Source organism: Aythya fuligula, chromosome 5, assembly GCF_009819795.1.
Source record: "Aythya fuligula isolate bAytFul2 chromosome 5, bAytFul2.pri, whole genome shotgun sequence".
In the NCBI taxonomy this organism is placed as follows: domain Eukaryota; kingdom Metazoa; phylum Chordata; class Aves; order Anseriformes; family Anatidae; genus Aythya; species Aythya fuligula.
In genome coordinates, this window is record NC_045563.1 from 58,554,530 (window position 1) to 58,573,018 (window position 18,489).

At 41.3% G+C, this 18,489-nt stretch overlaps 2 protein-coding genes across 3 annotated transcripts in view; one reads left to right on the top strand and one right to left on the bottom strand.

Annotated features, from left to right (window-relative positions):
- Positions 1-429: 429 nt before the first annotated feature.
- TCP11L1 (t-complex 11 like 1) lies at positions 430-17,507 on the top strand. Of its 2 annotated transcripts, none has more exons than XM_032188518.1 (10): positions 430-470; positions 3,065-3,228; positions 5,692-5,824; positions 7,893-8,013; positions 8,592-8,812; positions 9,910-10,046; positions 10,485-10,681; positions 12,847-13,028; positions 13,545-13,717; positions 13,922-17,507. In XM_032188518.1, the coding sequence occupies exons 2-10, from the start codon at positions 3,078-3,080 to the stop codon at positions 14,155-14,157; spliced, it is 1,551 nt and encodes a 516-aa protein (XP_032044409.1). In that variant the 5' UTR covers positions 430-470; positions 3,065-3,077; the 3' UTR covers positions 14,158-17,507. The 2 variants fall into 2 exon arrangements, with proteins under 2 accessions (XP_032044409.1, XP_032044408.1); XM_032188517.1 differs by lacking the exon at positions 430-470 and adding an exon at positions 782-948.
- A 2-nt stretch (positions 17,508-17,509) lies between these two features.
- CSTF3 (cleavage stimulation factor subunit 3) overlaps positions 17,510-18,489 on the bottom strand; it is a 49,143-nt gene continuing 48,163 nt past the window's right edge. The window contains exon 22 of the mRNA XM_032188516.1: positions 17,510-18,202. Within this exon, the coding sequence (XP_032044407.1) occupies positions 18,000-18,202 (203 nt within the window). The 3' untranslated portion in view covers positions 17,510-17,999. The remainder of the gene's footprint in view (positions 18,203-18,489) is intronic.

Here is an 18,489-nt window from a genome sequence, read left to right on the forward strand (position 1 = left end):
TACCTCAAGGGAGGCTGTAGCGAGGTGGGGGTTGGCCTGTTCTCCCACGTGCCTGGTGACAGGATGAGGGGGAATGGGCTTAAGTTGAGCCAGGGGAGGTTTAGGTTAGATGTTAGGAAGAACTTCTTCACTGAAAGGGTTGTGAGGCATTGGAACAGGCTGCCCAGGGAAGTGGTGGAGTCACCATCCCTGGAAGTCTTCAAAAGACGCTTAGATGTAGAGCTTAGGGATATGGTTTAGTGGGGACTGTTAGCGTTAGGTCAGAGGTTGGACTCGATGATCTTGAGGTCTCTTCCAACCTAGAAATGCTGTGATTCTGTGTGACTGCTCCGAGAGCCGGAGGGGCCGTGCCCGGCCTGGCTCCTCCCTGGCGGCTCCGGGCCCGCCCCTGCGGCCGCGCTGAGGCGCAGGTGGCGGAGGCCGCGGCGGGCGGCGCTGCCCCGGGCCCGGTCCTGCTGCGGGCGGCGGCGGTAAGGAGGGGACTGAGGGGACAGAGGACGGGGCACGGGGCCGGGGGAGCCGGGACAGGGCCCCGGAGCCCCGCAGAGCCCCGCAGAGCCGGAGCTGTGCGCTGGGAGGGGGGGAGATGGGGTGAAACGGGGCCGGGGGTGCCCTGGCTGGGGGCTGCTGGGCTGCGGGGCGCTCTCGGTGTGCCTCTGGGCATGGTGCAGGTGGTGTCGGAGGGAAATGGCAAGGGGCAGGCGGGGCTGCGTTCAGATTGCTGCTCCTGGGAAGGGAGAGCTGGCGGGCATGCGTTGAGGGGAGGTGTTGTGCGGCTCCCTTACAGCAGGGGTTGTTCTGGATGCGCTCTGGAAGCAGCAGCGGTAATCCCACAGGAAAGAGGGGGCTGCGCAAACAGCACAAGTGTGCCCGCGTACCAAGTCTGGCTGGGCTGGCGGTAGACCAAATGGCCTGGGAGTCGTAGCCACCTCCTGTATCCGAAATAAGGTTTGTTTCTAACAGCGTTTAAGCTGGTGGGTGCCTGGGCCCTGTCCTTCATCTTCTGTGGCTCTCCCACCTGCCTGCCCTCCGCAGGTGAGCTGTGTCGCGCCCTTTCTGCGCTTCTGGAGGGTGGTGAGGGTGAAACACTGTGAGGGATGGCGAGGCACTGCCAAGGGTCAGGTGTGTTGGAGAGCTAAGTAGGGCTTCGTTGAGTCATCGTGCTTCGTGGTGTCATTTCAGGAGGATGCTTCGTGGGTAGGAAGAGCAATCTAGGCTGGCTGAATGAATGTGGAAACCTTTGCGATGGTGCTTTTGTGCTGGCTGGATTAGACAATGCATTTCCCTCCTCTGTTTAACCTGACCTATCTTACATTTTCCATTTCGGATGTTGCTATCCTTTTCTCTTCTAACTGCTTCTTTATTACCAGACCTCATCCTCTTGCTGCTGGTGTGTTTGCAGCAGCAGGCCTTCTGCCCACCAGTGGCTTCCTGCTGGCTCTGTGCCTGTGTGCTGCTTTGGTGCTGTGCCTTATAGCCGGGGAGTCACTGACTCTCTCTCTTCAAGCTAGAGGTGGGGGTCATATATGGGTCCAACAGTATCTGATGTTGGTTTGCCTGTGTAGAGTTATCCCGTGCTTTCTGTGCTCTGTTTTCTTGCCCAAAATCAAAATCAGACAGTGCTATGGACAAGTGCTGTGTGTTGTTGTGTAGCTTGTGAGCCTAACAAGATGATGATCCTGAGTCATTGCTGTAGAAGAAAAAATCATCTCTTCTGTGCCCCGAGTCTTTTGGCTGCCTTGTAGAATCGCGTTGGTGCAGTCAATTTAGGTGCTGACGGAGTAAGGTTAGTTATCACAGCTGTTGTACAGAGCAAAGAATCTCCGTGCTGCGTTTCGTATTTCTGCACTGTTGCTTGCTTATCTTCAGGCTGTTTATCCTCTTCTGTGTAGTTCTTGGTGCTGTAAGTATTTTCTTCTCCTAGCTGCGAGGTGCCTTTGGAGGCTGTATCTTTGTATCTTGCTGAGAGCTTCTTTCAAATTTGGAAAGCAGTGGCTGCTGGGAAAGTAGGTGAAAGAGGAAGCTGGTGTTTTTCCAGGAGCGAGCTTCCTTTTTTTTTTTTTTGGGAGACTCTTCCTGATTTTCTGCTTCAGAGAACATCCTGGTTATAGGATTGATTTAGAGAGGGATATTGCGCGAACAGATTTTCTAAAATTGAAGTCTGGATGTTAGCTTCCTGTATGATGCAGAGCTTTCAATAGTAAGACATGCAAACTACATTCTTCAGAGGGAAATCTGAGTTATAAAATAAGTGAAAGTAGCGAATGGTGAGACGTGCTTTTCCAGGGGTCATTTTTTCAATGTGTCACTGGGTATATTGCAAGTATTTGTGATGTAATATAAACATTATTTAACATTCCATATACCTTAATATTACTATTACTATGTTATTTATTGTCTTTTTTTTTTTTTTTTTAAATCTTCCCAACATCATCACCATACGTAAATCATGACTCTTACATGGAATGAAAGTAGGGGAGAAGAACTTTATATTAATTTATCTCTAGTCCCTTTCCTGCTTCTTCATTAATTAGGGTGTCTTGGAGTGGAGACTGTAAGTTCTGATATGCTGAGACAGATCCCAGTTGAGGAGTATGTTGTGTTCAGAATGCTTTATTGTGGCTATATAGTGGAGAAATACCTCACTTGGCATCATCTTTTCGTACAACGTGCCTGTAATACTGTTCAGAAAGCATTTTTCACTGCGTTTTTCACGTTTTTCATAAGCAGGACTAATAAAGAAAAGTGAGTATATTTTTCCTTCTCATCTGCATGCAATGAGGCAAGGGAACAGTTTCAGATTTTTGAGAACTTACTGGGAATACAGATCAAGTAAATGGGAGCTGTGCTGAAAGCATCCCTTTTTGTGTAAGATGGGAAGTGAGTCACTGAGTCCAGGTCCCCTGCCATTATGGGAATGACATCATATAATTCCTCATAAGATTTCTTTTATTCTTATTTCTTTCTTAATCGGGAGAACTCGTGGTGATGTTTTCCCACTGAGCCATGTCAGAAAACTCTTGTTCATTCCCTTTTTCATCTTTATTTTTTCTTTTTCTGTAAGGAAACAACTGAAAATGTCTCAGAATCCTGACAAGCCCCATTCAAGCGAAGAAAAGTCGAGTGGTTTGGAGGATGGTCAGGAGAGCTTGGACAACCCGGATCAGTCTATCAGAAAAAGAATACGACAGAGTGCTCCAGGTTCATACAGAGACGATACACCAAAGTGTAAGCAAAACTGCTTAAAAAAATACACAATTCTGTATTTTTTTCAGCGGAGACAATCATGATTTTTTTATAGTAATTTGTGTAAGTTTGACTGCTTAGTTATTAAATACTGTACAACTCCTGATCGCTTGCTTTGACGCTATGCATTACACCTTTTTTCCCATTTTGTTATAGCACGTAATTGTCCACCATAACCATGTTGTTCAGAGCCACAAATGGCTTAGGTACTTTTGTCTGTCTGCGTTCACAGAGAGGATAAGCACTCCTCCAGAACAGTGTAGCTAAACTGACGCTGCTGTTCGCGTTATCAGCCGAACCTTCTGGATTGTTGCAGCCTCTGTTTTCGCTGCAGGGCAGGGAAGGCTGTTATTAACCAAATAATGTCCTGTCGTTTTCTTCTCCTCCTCCCCAAGCAAACAGAGATGGAAAGTTTATATTTTCAATCCTACTACCACTTCTACTGTCAAGGAGTTTATAGGACTGTCGTGCTGTAAGTTTGTTCCTAGGGCATGTTTGCTCTGTCATTTTGCATTTAACATCAGGATCTGGGTGCAATATCTCTATTTCTGGCAAATCTGTAGATAAAACAAAGAGAGAGGCTTTTGGTCCCAGGGATTCAGATCAAAGGGACAGAATTGCTCAGATAACTATTGCCGTATTTCTGTAGGGAGAGTCTCAGGATGTAACACTTTATTATTTTTATTTTTTAATAGTGTTCATTATTACTTGAGGTTTAATGTTCTCTTAGCATCGTGTTACACGAGGAGATGCATTGAATGGAATTCATACTCTTACATCTTCTTGGTTGCTTGATAGGAAATTATAGAAAAAATATATAAGGGAGAGAGGCTATGGACGCATGAAAATAAAATTCCTTGTACTGTCCTGTTCTGCACTGTACCACAAACGAGTCATCAGTCTCAAGCCCTCCCCTCTTGGAAGGGAGCAGATATATTATGAGAATGAAGTAACATGATTTAAGAGCATTCTTTGGTAAATGAAAGAGTCTCTTAGCTTTTAGTGCGTCTCCTGCTAGGGTGAAGTCATTTGGCAGTTGGACAAGAGCACTCTCATTCAGCTAACAACCTCCTTGTGCGGCTGCTTCTCAGGACAGCAATTCTTGCTGTGTTCCCAGAGTCACTGTGCAAGGCTAAGCTCCAAGCAGAAGGAAGCCAGGGTTGAAGAGTGCTGCATGAAAAGAGTGAGATGTTAATGAAAAATTAGCGCGCTGCATATATTCTTGGAATTACACTCTATATACTTGGAACAGCTTTGAGAGGCAGACAAGTGAAGGACAGTTAGTTTTAAAGGGCCCTTTCTGTGTTGCTAATTGAAATCCAGTCAAAGTGGATTATGAAATGAGACAGTCACGCTCGTTTTTCCAAAACATCTCAGTGAACGCAGCCCATGAAGATCCCTGTCTGGTTTCTTAAATTTGAGGAATTACCACACTGCTCCTATGCCCAGGCCATCGTTGAAGTGAATGAACTCCAGAGAGGGGACACGATGCAGTGTGGCAGTTCTGTTGCGTGGTTTCCCTCTTTCTGTGCAGCCACGTGTTAAATGGAGGAGCTGAGGTGAATGTTGCCCCCTTTGTCTGCTCCACCTGAGGACATTCATGATTTAGCCTTCTCCCCCTTCTCAAATACCTGGCCCAGGGGAAAGCTTCTTCTAACCGTGGGCTTGGCATTGCAGGCACTGCTGCTAGCACAGCTAGGAGGAAGCTTTACCACAAAGAATCGGTGGCAACAAGTTGCAGTTGGCTTCAGTGGGGACAGGGTCGCTCCTCTAACCAGCACAGCCTGCACCCTGGGCACCTTCTCTGCCTTTACCTTGTCTCGTTCTTAGGGCTGAGACACTTCCTGCACTTACAGCAGTGGCAGCAGCATCCCAGGGAGAAGGATGTTGAATAACCCAGAACAATTAGGAGCAGTAATTACCCGTGCATGCAGGCAGCAAATGAAGTTTTTTGAAACCGTCACTGCCCCTCTGCTACCTAACAGGTGTCTGGAGTCGGTCACTCGCTGCCTTCATCTCCTGCCTGGTGAAAACTGGGGGAAGCTGCAGTGAAGGTGCTGGTGTTTGTATGATTTCTTTGCGTAGTATGGAGAAAGATGCAGTTAAGCATTAAGCATAAGTTAAGCATTACTTCTAAAGAAGTAATTTTTTGAGGTTGGCCTTTTTTTTTTTCTTTTTTAACAAAGAGCTCAATGTAACTTAAAAGCAATTGACATAACAAGCCCAGAATATCAACTGGGGTTCGCTCCTTGGTTTCCTAAAGTGCTCTAAACCTGTGTCATCCGCCAGCTGGGGAGAGGAGGGGAAGGAAGAGCAGAGCTTTTGGTGATCCTGTCTTTTGGCCTGCTGCGCTGTCAAGAAGGTGGAAAGGGTCCAAAAGTATTAGCAGACGCTTTTCCACAGATTTTTCTGGGTAACTGTCTCACAGTTTAATTTACATTGCAGCCAGCCCTCCTCGGCCTGTGTCGGTGGAAGAGCTCATGGAAACAGCCAAGGGAGTAACCAACATGGCGCTAGCACATGAAATTGTTGTGAACGGAGACTTCCAGATCAAACCAGCTGAGTTACCAGAACACAGGTGAGACTGGTACCGAACACACACACAAACAAAATCCTCATCGGTAGAACTGCAGGACGGTTCTGGGGGAGCAGGTAAAGGCTCCAGCCAGTCTTGCTGGGCAGTGCTTGGTAGGAGAAGCCTAAAAAAAGCAGTCAGAAGTTAAGCATGCAGTTCTGCTTCCCCAGAAACATGTACATGTGAAACGCAAACCTTCTGGGGTAATTGTTTGGGCGTATGTGGTGTGACTCCCACTACGGTACACTTGGTCCACACTGGAACCAGAGCGTTGTCTGCAGGTGTCATAGCTACTCTGCTTTTGAGAGTCCCCCGGAGTTCAGAGCTCAAGCAGTGATTTGATCTGTCTTCTCAGCACTGCCTCTCAGCGTCTGCCTGTCTGCTGGACAAAGCCAGGCACTTCTGTCCAGTCCTCGTCTCGTTTGTTGCGTTACTTGCAGGTTGTGTGCAATTAATTCATGTGTGGTCCCAAAACCTGGCACCTCTCTGTCCTGTACAAATTCTGTCTCTGAAGCAAATGCTGGGAAAGTATGCCTAAGGCATGCAAAGCTCCCCGTTCTGGGTTATTTTCTGTGTCCCAGCACAGAAGGTCCATCCTGGGGGAACTTCCATCAGGTACTTGCTGCTTGCAGTTGAAGGCTGACAAAAAATTCTTCATATAAAATCCCACAGCTAGAGCAGTGCTTTTCAGTTAAGTGTCTGCTTTTGCTCCTTGTTTGTTCTTACAGATTTCTTACTTAAAATGTGCTGTGATAGTGGATGACTTCTCTGGTATGCCTTAGTGTCATGAAATTGATCTCAGCATTTTTCAGAGAAGGAGTTCAGCAAGTTTTTCCACCCTTTCTTCTTCTCTCCACCCCCTTAATAATAATTATATATATATATATAAAGGAACAATTCTGTACTTTGGTAATTTGGTAATACTTTTGCTCACCGATTCTAAACAGTAGCTGTAATTCATCAGAGTGGCTGATTTGCATCTCTTCACCTGCTCGCAGAAGCAGATGTATTGCAGAGATCAGCTTACCCAGAGCGCCTGGGCTTCGTGACAGGCCAGGGCTGCTCCCAGGACAAGATCGCTGTATTAGGCTCTAGTGAAGGTTTTGGTGGCAGTTATTTACCACCTCAAAAAGAAAGAGCAGCCCTTCCGATTTTTTTTGAAGAGGGACACTGACATCTTCCATGGATTAAATGCGTTTTTATGTTTGTGCATAGCTCGGAGGCTCCCAGAGCTTGAGTGTACACGCAGAGAAGTGCTTTGAGGAAAAAGCAGCTGGGATTGTAGTTGCAGTTGCATGCACTTAGAGTAAAACACGTCACTGGCTGCTCTCAGAGCACGGTGCATACCTCGGGGCACTGCCTGAGCTCCGCTGCACACGGAGTGAATGCCCTGGGAATCTGTGGCGTTTGGTATGGGCATTCTTTGTGTGCACGCATGTGTGAGTGTTTCACTTCAGTGCTGAATTTAAGCCTGCTGTAAACAGGAGGCTGCCTGCTGAGGAGGAGTAGCTTTCAGTGTTTTGAATTACCCATTGCTTCTGAAGCAGTGGAATTCACTTATTGTTTATACAAACTGAACCGGGACTTCGGCTCAGCATAATCACAGTATTTGTGTTGAAATGCAGAAGCTTTCATGGCAGGGAAGTTGCTTCATTTCTGTTATGTTTACTTAATGAATTTGACTTAGTAGAATTGCATTTACTTAGCGAGGCTCTTCAGAGGAATGCCAATACTGTGCTTTTGAAGATGAGGTATAATTTTTATCATTTTTTTTTATGCTAATGGTATACTTCAGAGGTAGCATTGGACAGCTACTTTCAAGGACTGTAATTGGTAGCTTTCTTTGCGTGTGTGTAACCATGTATTAGGGCATGAGCCATTCCAAATCCTCTGTTTAGTTTTTCTTGCCTGAGTAACTTAAAATGAGAGATTTCTTCCGTCACTTCTCCCGTACCCATTATTACATTTTGTTCATATATTGTATGCTTTTCTTCAGGAGCTGCAAGTATTTGTATAAGGTGGTGCAGAGACAAGTATTGGTCTTTTTTTAACTGGTCATATTTATCTACAGCTTGGAAAAAAAAGTAAGAGATATTGTGCATAAAGCTTTCTGGGATTGTCTGGAAGCTCAGCTAAAGGAGGATCCACCGACATACGACCATGCAATTAAACTGTTGGGAGAAATTAAAGAGGTAAGAGGATACTTTAAAAGAGTTAATTACTGCATTTGTGTAGCTGTGTTGATATGAATGGGCAAAGGAGGTTGAAGTTTGTTTGTAAAGGAGCCTCTTGATCTTCTTCATTATTGTTCAATTTTCTGTGAACTCAAGTGAGTTGTATAACCCCAGGAGCAACTTGAATGTACAAACAAATACGAAACAATGTAAGATGAATAAGAGGTAGGTGGCAATGCTAGTTTCGTAACTCCAGGCTTCCTCTATGTCATGACAGTGGCATTAGTTATGGAATCACTGAGGTGCCCCAGCACTGGGCTGACAAAAGTCAAGCACAATAGCCTGAAGTATGATCTGTACTACAAAGCATTTACTACTTTGTAACTTCAGTATCATAAAGGATAAGGTGAAACATTTGAATGTGGAGTTGACAAATGACTCCGTGGTCTTTTTTAAAAAAAAAAAAAAAAAAAAAAAAAGATTCCACTTTTAAATGGCAATTAGTTTAAATAAAAAGTGGTTCAATAACTGCTATGATCCTTGTAGCGTTTGATGTGGTAGAACTCTTAACGCACAGCTAAAACTTTCTGTTTCAGACTCTCCTGTCTTTCTTATTGCCTGGCCATACAAGACTAAGAAATCAGATTACAGAAGTTCTTGATCTGGATTTGATAAAACAGGAGGCAGAGAACGGGGCCCTGGACATTTCTAAGTTGGTAGAATTTGTTATTGGAATGATGGGGACTCTCTGTGCTCCAGCTCGCGATGAAGAAATAAAGAAACTGAAAGATATTCATGAAATAGTCCCTCTGTTCAGGTACCAAAATGGTATTTATTCATCATATTGAGAGCCATTTAAATAATGTTAGAGATGTGTGACCGGGGAGGGGGGGTGTGGGATTCCACTAAGATGACCTGCAATTCTTCCTAGAAAAGAAAGAGTTACAGGGAAGGAACTATAGCAGTGGTTGTGAAGGGGAGAGATGCCCCAGAAGTCTTTATCAAGGACCCTGTATTTTCTGGTGTATTTGTAATAAGCAGGAGCCAAATATTTCTATTTGGCTCCTGCTTATTACAGAAGGACATTTTCTTAAAAGCCAGATAAGTATGTATAAACTTCCAGATAGCAGGTGAATGATCAGTTTATATCAGGATTTAATATCAACAGCAGAAGGGAGAGGGGAAAAAAGCAGTTGGGGTCATAGGAAAAATGTGTGACTGTTCTTCAGCTAGTTCTTCCTTTACCACCTGTTTGAGCCCTCTCTCCCTGCAGTATAACATGCTGCTAGTTCTATCAGGAGTGTAGGTACTGCAGCTGGGAGCAGGGAAGTTTCTGCTTTGTCACCGTGTTCTCGGTTGATCAGCTCAAGGTCTCGACAGTTAGAGGAAATTTTATTAACTCTGCTTTCTAATCTGATAACCTTCCAAGAGTCAAGGATTGGTGTGGCAGAAAGACTGCCAGCAGGAATTAGGTTGCTTTGAAATTAAGGTATTTTTTGCTTGTGTTTTTTTTTTTTTTTTTTTAATCTTGGTTTTAATTATTCCCTTCCCACTGAGGTTGGCCGTGTAGGCTGCCAACAGATGTTTGCAAGCTTGGAAACCCAGATGTCTTTTTGTGTCTTCAACATACGATATTGCACAATGGGGAGTATAACCTTTGAAGCTAGTGAAGTTAATTCTACAGAGACTTTTTTTGCAGGAGAGCAAGTTTTAGTCATACTTGGAAGATACATGTGCATATATGTGCATACTTGCTCAAGCTTTCTCTCTGCCTAACACTCTTAAAGTAAGCACCCCGTTAATGTTTCCCATGCATGTTTTTGCTCTTTCATTAGACAATCTGCAATAAAGCTTGTAAATATAACTTCTTAAACATCTGAAACCTTGAATAACTTTTTCTGTTTGTTTGTTTAGAGCCATTTTCTCTGTATTAGACCTAATGAAAATGGATATGGCAAACTTCGCTGTCAGTAGTATTAGGCCAAAATTAATGCAGCAGTCTGCTGAATATGAAAGAAAGAAGTTTCAGGAGTTTCTTGAGAAACAGCCAAGTATGACTTTGTTCCTTTCTTTCTTCCCCTCTGACCTCTCAATAAACTGTGTGTTTTTGCTTGTAGATAATGAAAATAAATTGGATTTTATTGTAAGTTCTATATAATTCATATAGAAAATGACAGCTTGTGCCCCAAAACTGTGGTTTGAAAAAAACTACTGGAACAACAGTTCTGCACTTAGTACGCTGGAGTTTAGTTTCATTTCAGTATGATGTAGGTAATCATTAGCTAACATCATCTCACCTGATTTCTGTAGCTGTGGGGTGTTAATATTGCATTAAGCAAAACATCAAAAACAACAAATAAAATGCATGTCAATAAATGGTATCCTGGATATTAGGAATAATAATTAATGGGATTATTTGGAAATTAGCGGTGGAAAAAATAACTTTGAAAATGATTTTTTAACAAGCCTTTTTTTTCTCTCTCTCTCAGATTCTTTAGACCTTGTCACGAACTGGTTGCAAGAAGCAGCAGATGATCTTGAGAAGCTGAGAAGCAACAGGTTACCTCCCCACGGCAGTGGTGATGGTGCTGCTGGTGAAGCTTCTGCACTGTGCCCCACTGCTGTCCAAAATCAGGCATATCTGAAGCTACTCAAGTGGGATCACATGAACAGGCCTTTCCCAGAAGTAGGTGTTTAATAGGAAAATTGATTTCTGTGTTTGTTCTACTACTTTTATTTTCCTGGGATATAACAGAAACTGCTCTAATTTGTAGCCTTTCTGCAAGTACAACACTAAAATATTTATCTCTTGATTGAATTCTTGTGGCTCTTCTAATACACACTTCTTTTTCAATATTGAAACTTAGTTGGAAAAGAGGAGCCAGTTGTTTCCGTTCTGTTCCTGATACTTGCCTGCTGAGCAGGTGTTGCTCTTCTCCGTGCCTTTGTCTCCTCTCTGGTAGCTTATTAATTCATGGAAGTTGCCTGGGGTAGGACAGAACAAAGTGTTCATGGCTTGTCTGGCACTGAGGTTTTATTTCCTTTGGGTCTGCACCCCCAAGCTCTCCTTTAAATATGAATGGTCTTTTTATCAAGTTTGCAATAACATCATCTTGTGGGGGATACAGTAATTGTATAAAAAAACAAGTTGCAGGGAGTTTTTGGGTAAATGAGCAGCCGTTTCTGTTATTCTCAGAGTATGGAAACTGGTTTTAGTAGCTGCTTCTCAAAGGACTGGTCCAGCGTAAGTATCAGAGTTTGGAAACTGCTATAAAACATGGTTCTTTGCAGCTTTATCATCACTCAGCTGTTTCTCTTTGTTCTGGAGAGGTTAAATCTTTGGTTCAAAATCTTTCCAGCCACCCTTAGAACTGGGGCTACTTTGTAAATTCAGATTTTCAGAGAGAAAAGATGGATGTTAGTGGAATGAGGTCCTTCCTGTGATTAGGTGTTCTTTTTTTTGGAGCAGAAGGACAAAAAAGTCATGGTGGGGGAAAAAATAAACGGCTTCTTGTCCATCCATCAGGAGGGCTTTTTTTGCAATGTGTTTATAGAAACCACAAGGCAGAAAAGTTTATCATCTTTTGTGTTCTTTCAGATGTATTTGAGAGCTTTCTGTATGCACTGAAAAAACTTTAAGAATTTAAGTTCAGATTGTTCAACAGGAATTATACTGAGTATATCTTTATTTGCTTGTGCTATATCTTAACACGAGTAGTGTCTCTTAAAATATATGCATTTTCAGGTTTGACAGGATTAAAACTTGTTTGCACTATGAACTCTTTAACTGAAATCCTTCAGTTATTAACTGAAACTTTCACTTTTCTTGTGAATTAACATAGTAGTCATGAAAGTGAGAGAATAAAACAATTCATTAGAGGTAACAACACAGTACAGGTTATTAGTATAGTCCAGTCAAGCTACCTTTGTTTTGAACTTGTTAGCCCAGAAGTTTTTTTTTCTTTTCCCAGGAAGTCATTTTGTAATGGTTCATCAGAGAATTTCTTAGGCCTTTCTCAGAAGCATTCGAGTCTGGTCACTAAGTCAGCATGTCAGATGAGACTGATTTGATCAAATAGGCCTGTGTGTGTTTGATATCGTAATGCAGAGTATTGCAATATATCTACAGTGTAGTATTGTGTGTTTCATTTATTATTATATATAAATATAGACTAATTTTATATTTCTAATATAGTATACAATTTTATGTATCGAAAGATGTGTGTATTTGTATTTCCAACCTCCTAAACTATTTTGGAGAGAAGAAAGGGTAGAAACGATTGCCCTTTTATCCATAGGGATCAGGTCATAGAATAATTCAGACTGGAAGGGACAGCTGGAGATCAGGTCGCCCGATCTGCTCAAAGCAGGGACAGACAGAGTAGGTTGTTCAGGGCTGTATTTATTCGGGTTTGAGTGTCCCCAGGGATGGAGACTCCACAGCCTCTCTGGGCAAACCTGTTGCTGGCAGAGCGAGCTGTAAGTTTCAGTGGCTTACTTTATAGGCAGTGTTTAATGCAAACTTAGCGTGGCATGCTGGAATCTGAGGTCTAAGAGTGACTTGGCAACCTTCTGCAGGAAGCTCAGGGAAGATACATTTCTTATTCTGGCTTCTAGACATACTGCTTTAGAGACTTCTGTGCTGGGTTTTTCTTAGCCTAGTGCATGGTTTTGATATTGCTGTCTCATATAATGTCTAGTAAAAACAATGGGGTTTGTTTGTTTTCGGTAAATACCGTGAAAGAACTTAGGTTTCAGAGTTTCCTGAATTATCTCTAGCTGGCATCACAGTGGCACTTCACGGGCTAGCTTACAGACTTAATTCTGTGCTGGATTTCCCATTCTTTGCAGACAGTGCTGATGGACCAGAGCCGCTTTCAGGAAATACAGCTGGAACTGGAACAACTCCTCTTGACTGGGACTGTCCTTTTGGTCGCGTTCAGTGCAGCAGGCTCAGCACTGGTTGATATTCCTGGATTTGCTGAGAAAATCAAAACCATTGTCAAGGTGCTGCTGACAGGAATGCATCTTCCGTGAGTACTGAACACTCCTGCTCACACAGGCAGGTGTAGGTAGCTCAGGCTGATGATTTTTGTTCACCTTACTGACAGAGAGCCATTTTTTTCTTGATTTGTTCTTACAATACCTGGTTAGAGCCCTGTCAGCAGAAGCTGTGCTCGTGGTTTCAGCCAGGCTCCCTTGAGAATTTGAGTGTGCTACAGTAAGCTGCTTGCAGGTGTAGATTGCTGTACACATTGTGGATTGACAGTTGTTTTTCACATTAGTCTGAGCTGCCTGTGCGGACAAAGTCAACTCTTACTGGCATAGATCGTTCAGGCTGGAAATCTTTAATGCTGTCCATCTCCTTGTTTTCTGTCTCTTTTTTTTTAATACATTTTATATATATTCTTTATGGTTCTTGCATTATCTGGATTACTCTTCTATGAAGTTCAATAAAAAAGGCAAATATACTTGGATAGTTTGTTTTCAAAAGGTGAGAAAAGAGTGTATAAGTACCTGAGTAATGCTTTCTACTCCATGTTCTCCAGCGCCTTTAACCTGAAGGAATCCTTGGCTACCATCGGTGAAAAGGTGTGCGCTGAAGTCAACAGCTGCCTTTCCCAGCACGGGTTTACACCATTCACAGCTGAGAGAGAGACTGTACTTAAAGGACAAATCCAAGCCGTGGCCAATCCTGATAACACCATCTGTAAACTAATAGGTATGTTTTGACAAAAACGCTCTGTTCTGAAGTGACAAATTGTCTCTACTCATAAAACTGTTGGTGGCATGTCATGCATGCTTTCTCAGTTAGTTTGTTTCAAATAGTTGTTTACTCTGTTGGGTGTTTAACCTGAGATGACAACCTTTGTAAGTGACTGTCTCTTTCAAAAACAAACCAAAACCCTTGGTCCAATTTTTCCAGATTCTCGAATCCAAAAGTTTCTGGAGAATTATCTTGCATCTAGTCACCAGAAATCATTACCTGCTATTCCTGGAGGATTAGGTCCTATTCAAAGAGAGCTGGAAGAGATTGCTGTCAAGTACGTCCGTCTGGTCAACTACAACAAAATGGTCTTCAGCCCTTATTATGATGCTGTTCTTGCCAAAATACTGACCAAGGAAGAATCCCAACTTGCAGGGAAGTCAAAAGAATCTTAAACGCAGTTTGTGTGCTACCAATACAGTATTAAATTTGTCAGCTATTTTAAAAAAAATGCACCAATATTTGTCTAGGAAAACAGCTTTTCATGTAAACACCAGTTCCTTTTAACTCACTAGTGATGACTAATGAGGAAGATCAATGAATTGCGATAAGGGTTCTGAAGGAAATGATGAAAGAGAGATGCGTTTATAATGTAAGTTTGCAACGTTGGGAGGGGGAATGTCCTGGTAGTTTTCTGGCTGCGATTTTTAGATTTTTGAGTGGGTGCTAGGTAGGGTAAGTTTAAGAACCAAACTTTGTTTTTAAGTGGATCATTTTAGGGCTTTTTACTCTAATTTATCATGAATTTATTTTAATTCATTCAGAGATTAACAGTGGTCCTTCTCTGCAGAGGTGATTTGGCTTTAAAAAGATCTTACTTTAAAGACTTAAGAAGTAAGCTAAAATTGTAGATAGGAGAAACTTTAACAGGCAGAAAACAAAGCCAAACAGCACTTTACTGTAACATTATGGTTAGTATGGTAGACTACTAGTTTTTTCTGCATTTTTGATAGCATTTTTTTGCTGTTTACCTTCAGATGTTACAAAACACAATATATTTTTGTAGCAAATTTTCTGGTTATTGGGTAACTGTCCTCTGCTTTGTACAGTACTTACAAAGGTGGCAATCTTATAGATTGCAGCTGTTATTTATCTCTTGTAAAGTCTTCAGAAAGGCAGAGCTAAAATGTTTTGATAAAAGTGGCATTTCTTACCTTTTTTTTGCAAGTAGTTTACTCCTTTTTACGTGAAATAGTACTTTTAAAGTAAATCTTTGTCATTTTCAGAAGGTGGATTTTAAGTGTGTGAAACTTTAGGCTGAAAATTTTACTTGTTTTTTAAAACTACAACTTGAGGTGGTTGCATATTCAATTATGTTTTTGAAACTATCCAGGAAGTGCAGAGCACTATCAGAAGTGTGCATGAATTTAAATTTACAGTGGGAAGTGAATTATTTAGTGTTAGTTTGAATACACAGGGAATATTTTCAATATTTTTTTTTTTTTACTTCATAGAGGTGTTCTTGAAACTTGAAATATTTTTAGATATTGAATTTAATTAGTTACATGTTGTATAGATGATTGTTCACAGAAGAGCTCAGTGATCTTACAGCCTTATTGCAATTTCAAACTCAGCTAGGAGGTAAGTACCTTTTGAAGCTTTCCTCTAGTTATTGGGCATAACACTATTACAGTAATCAAAATTATCAAAATTTGATGAATTAATTAAAACAAAGTTCCTAATTAATCATAGCAAGTGTCCTAAATGCTAGACTGTACCCAAAATAAAATGTGTGTTCTTCTTTAAATACATATATATGTGTGAAATAAATAAATGGCCCTTCTATTGCTAACATCCAGGTTTGTTTTATTAATCAACGAGTCAACCAAAATAATAGGCCTTCTAGAAGGAAGCACTTAATTATGAATCGTTGTTAATGCTTTCCTTTCCAGCTTTGCTTTAGATGCCAGCATGGATATAGATGCACTAAATTTGAGTTTGGATGAAGGCCTTTTGTTCTCTATTAGCCTGTGCAACTATTAAACCATTTTTTCTCGTTCATTACAAATTCGTTCATTCCATCTGCCTTCCCCAAAGGGAAAAAAAAGAAACGTCTCTGTAGCAAGAGCTCACCAGCTCAGACAAGTGATTTTTTTCCCTTGGCTAAGTTTACTCAAATAGTAAAATTGATGTCTGTCTTTGCATCTCTTTGGTAACTCAAAAATGAGTAGGTTTTTGATGTGGTCTATTTATTTGTTTGAATCAGCTATGGTTACTACAGAGGTCTTCAAGAGTGCTGCATCTGCTTAATGTACAGATTATTAATGCAGATTCCACCTTGAAATACAGTCTCTAGCTCTGCAGCTCCAAAAAATTAATTCAGTGGTTAGGGTAACAAAAAAGCTACCCAAAACATTATTTCTAGAGTTTGGAAAAAAAGAAAAAGAAAAACAGAAAAAACTGTTTTCCTTTTTATAACTGAGTGTTGCTGAAGTTAGAAATTGCTGCTGTTATTTTACATTTTACTATTGCCTAGAGGCTTCTTTAGAAGACCGCTGTGAACTAAGCATATTACAAAAAGTTAGATGCTGTAGGTGATGGTGTGAAGGATGTGGGAAGGAACAACATCACGGTGCAACAACATAGTTGGAAAAGTACATGACTGATGACAGAATGAATGGGACTAAATTATGAATAGATAAAATTGTACTTACTTAATCTAGGCGATGGCTGCTCCCAGTTCTGGAATTCAGGGTCCATGGCTGCCAGCTCCCTGTTACTCTGACATCAAGGCATGGATTGTGCTGCTGCTAGTGCATGCGTATTGCTCGCTGGGTTGATGCAGTAAGTCCCATCTCTCCTCTCAGTAGGGGTTTGCTGTAGAAAAATGTGCAATACTTACAGCTGGCTCCTCTCTCACCTTTGGGGTTACACACTGGGAATGAGCGCCTCAATTTTTGTAAGCTTTTGTAGGCCTTTCAGCAGCAAAAAGATCTAAAGAGGCTGTAATAATTACCCACGAGTATAAATTCCATTAGTGATTTTTCCCTGTTTGTTTTTTAATGCTAGTGGTTGACAAATAGTTTCTCCACACTGTCTTTAAAAGAGAGAGGCAAATATCATGAAGTGACAAAGCAAAAAAGAAATACGAGGATTGGTAAGACCAGACCTTACCTCCATGTGAATATTCATATGGGTATACGTACGTTGTTTCCATCTTTCAGTCTGGTAGATAGCAGCAGTGACCTGCAGTCATCTCTACTGCTGGTGGTGGAATTGTCTTCCAACTTGTCTGACAAGTATCTTAATTCCTGTAGTTCACGGGGTTCTTGTGGTCTTACAAGAATGCAGTTCTGAATAGGCGATTACCAATTAAAATCAAAGTATACGTAGAAACTGCTTCAAAAGTTCATATAGCCTTTTTGTTAGCTGGTTTGAAAATAACAAGTTAAACTATGTAGCTAATATATTAACATTTAGCTTTGTATATTATAAAGTGGAAGACCAATGCAGATACATCCAGGAAGGGATTGTGTTAGCTAGTACGCCTGGACAATCAGCATTAGATTTGTACCAAGTATGTGTTACGATGGTGTCATCTTTAAACAGTCATGGAATTAAAAGCAAAAATATACTGTATCCTCTAGAAGAATTGAGAAAAAAAAAAAAAAAGCTAATTCTAATATGTATGCTCTTACCAATTTCCTGTGATGGTTTTAATTCTTATTAACATTGTTCTTGAAGTGGCTGAGTAATATTTAAAAAGTAATTTATTGTGTTTGAATAAAACCAGAATGAGGCATGACGTTATCGATATCCTTTTATTTTAAAGGAATGTTTTTTCCATTTTCAACTACAAAACAGATTCCATACATTCTGCCATAAATAAAAACAAACAATAAGGCAGGACACTACATGAACAAACTGAGAACAACTGTCTTCCAGAAAATGTGAATTAAAAATGCTTCACAATTATAAGCCATCCAGTTTTTAAAATAAAACTGTTGAAAACCCACAAGATTTCAAGTGGTAGATGTGAACACCCTTGAAGAACAAAATGCAGTTTAGACATTTCGCACTTTTGGTTTTGAAAACCTAGTTTTGTTCAGAGCACATTCTAAGATTGTTCTGTCTGTTTTCAGATCAAGAGCCAAATAGGAGAAGAGGCACCACAGTAACAAAACCATTTTCAAGATTTTTTTTTCTTTGCAGCTGTCCCTTTTAAATGCTTGACTTTTAAGAGACTGAAAAACTCAATGCAAGTCTTTGTCTATCACAGTAGAACTCCAACCTTGTTTCACCGGATTCTCTTTTGTTGTCGTGCTCTGTAAATGTCGTGTACAGGGGGAACTACCGATCCTTTCTCCTCATCGTCGTCAGAATCTTCATTTGGTCTCTTGACACCCTTGTTGAGCATAGCATTATTTTCCACAGGTCCGTTGCCTTCCACAGTTATTTCAGGTAGGCCTCCAGTAATTATTCGCACAGCTTCATCAACGGCTTTTGAAAGAGAAAAAGATGACTTGAATTTGGGAAAAGAAATGCCCTGATTTCAGCAAAGTTGAGTACAATTTCAGGTATGTTTTTGGAGTAAAGAAACAAAGAAGTAAGTGCTAATATGCATGCAAACAGGGACACCAACGTAGATGCGTTTTGGAGATTTCCAGAACATGAGACATGTTCCAGACATGAGACACGTCTACACTGTTCTCTTACAGCTGCTAAGCATTGACTCCCAACTGTCTAAAACTCTCAGCTATGGCAAACACTCATTAGAAAGTAAATGC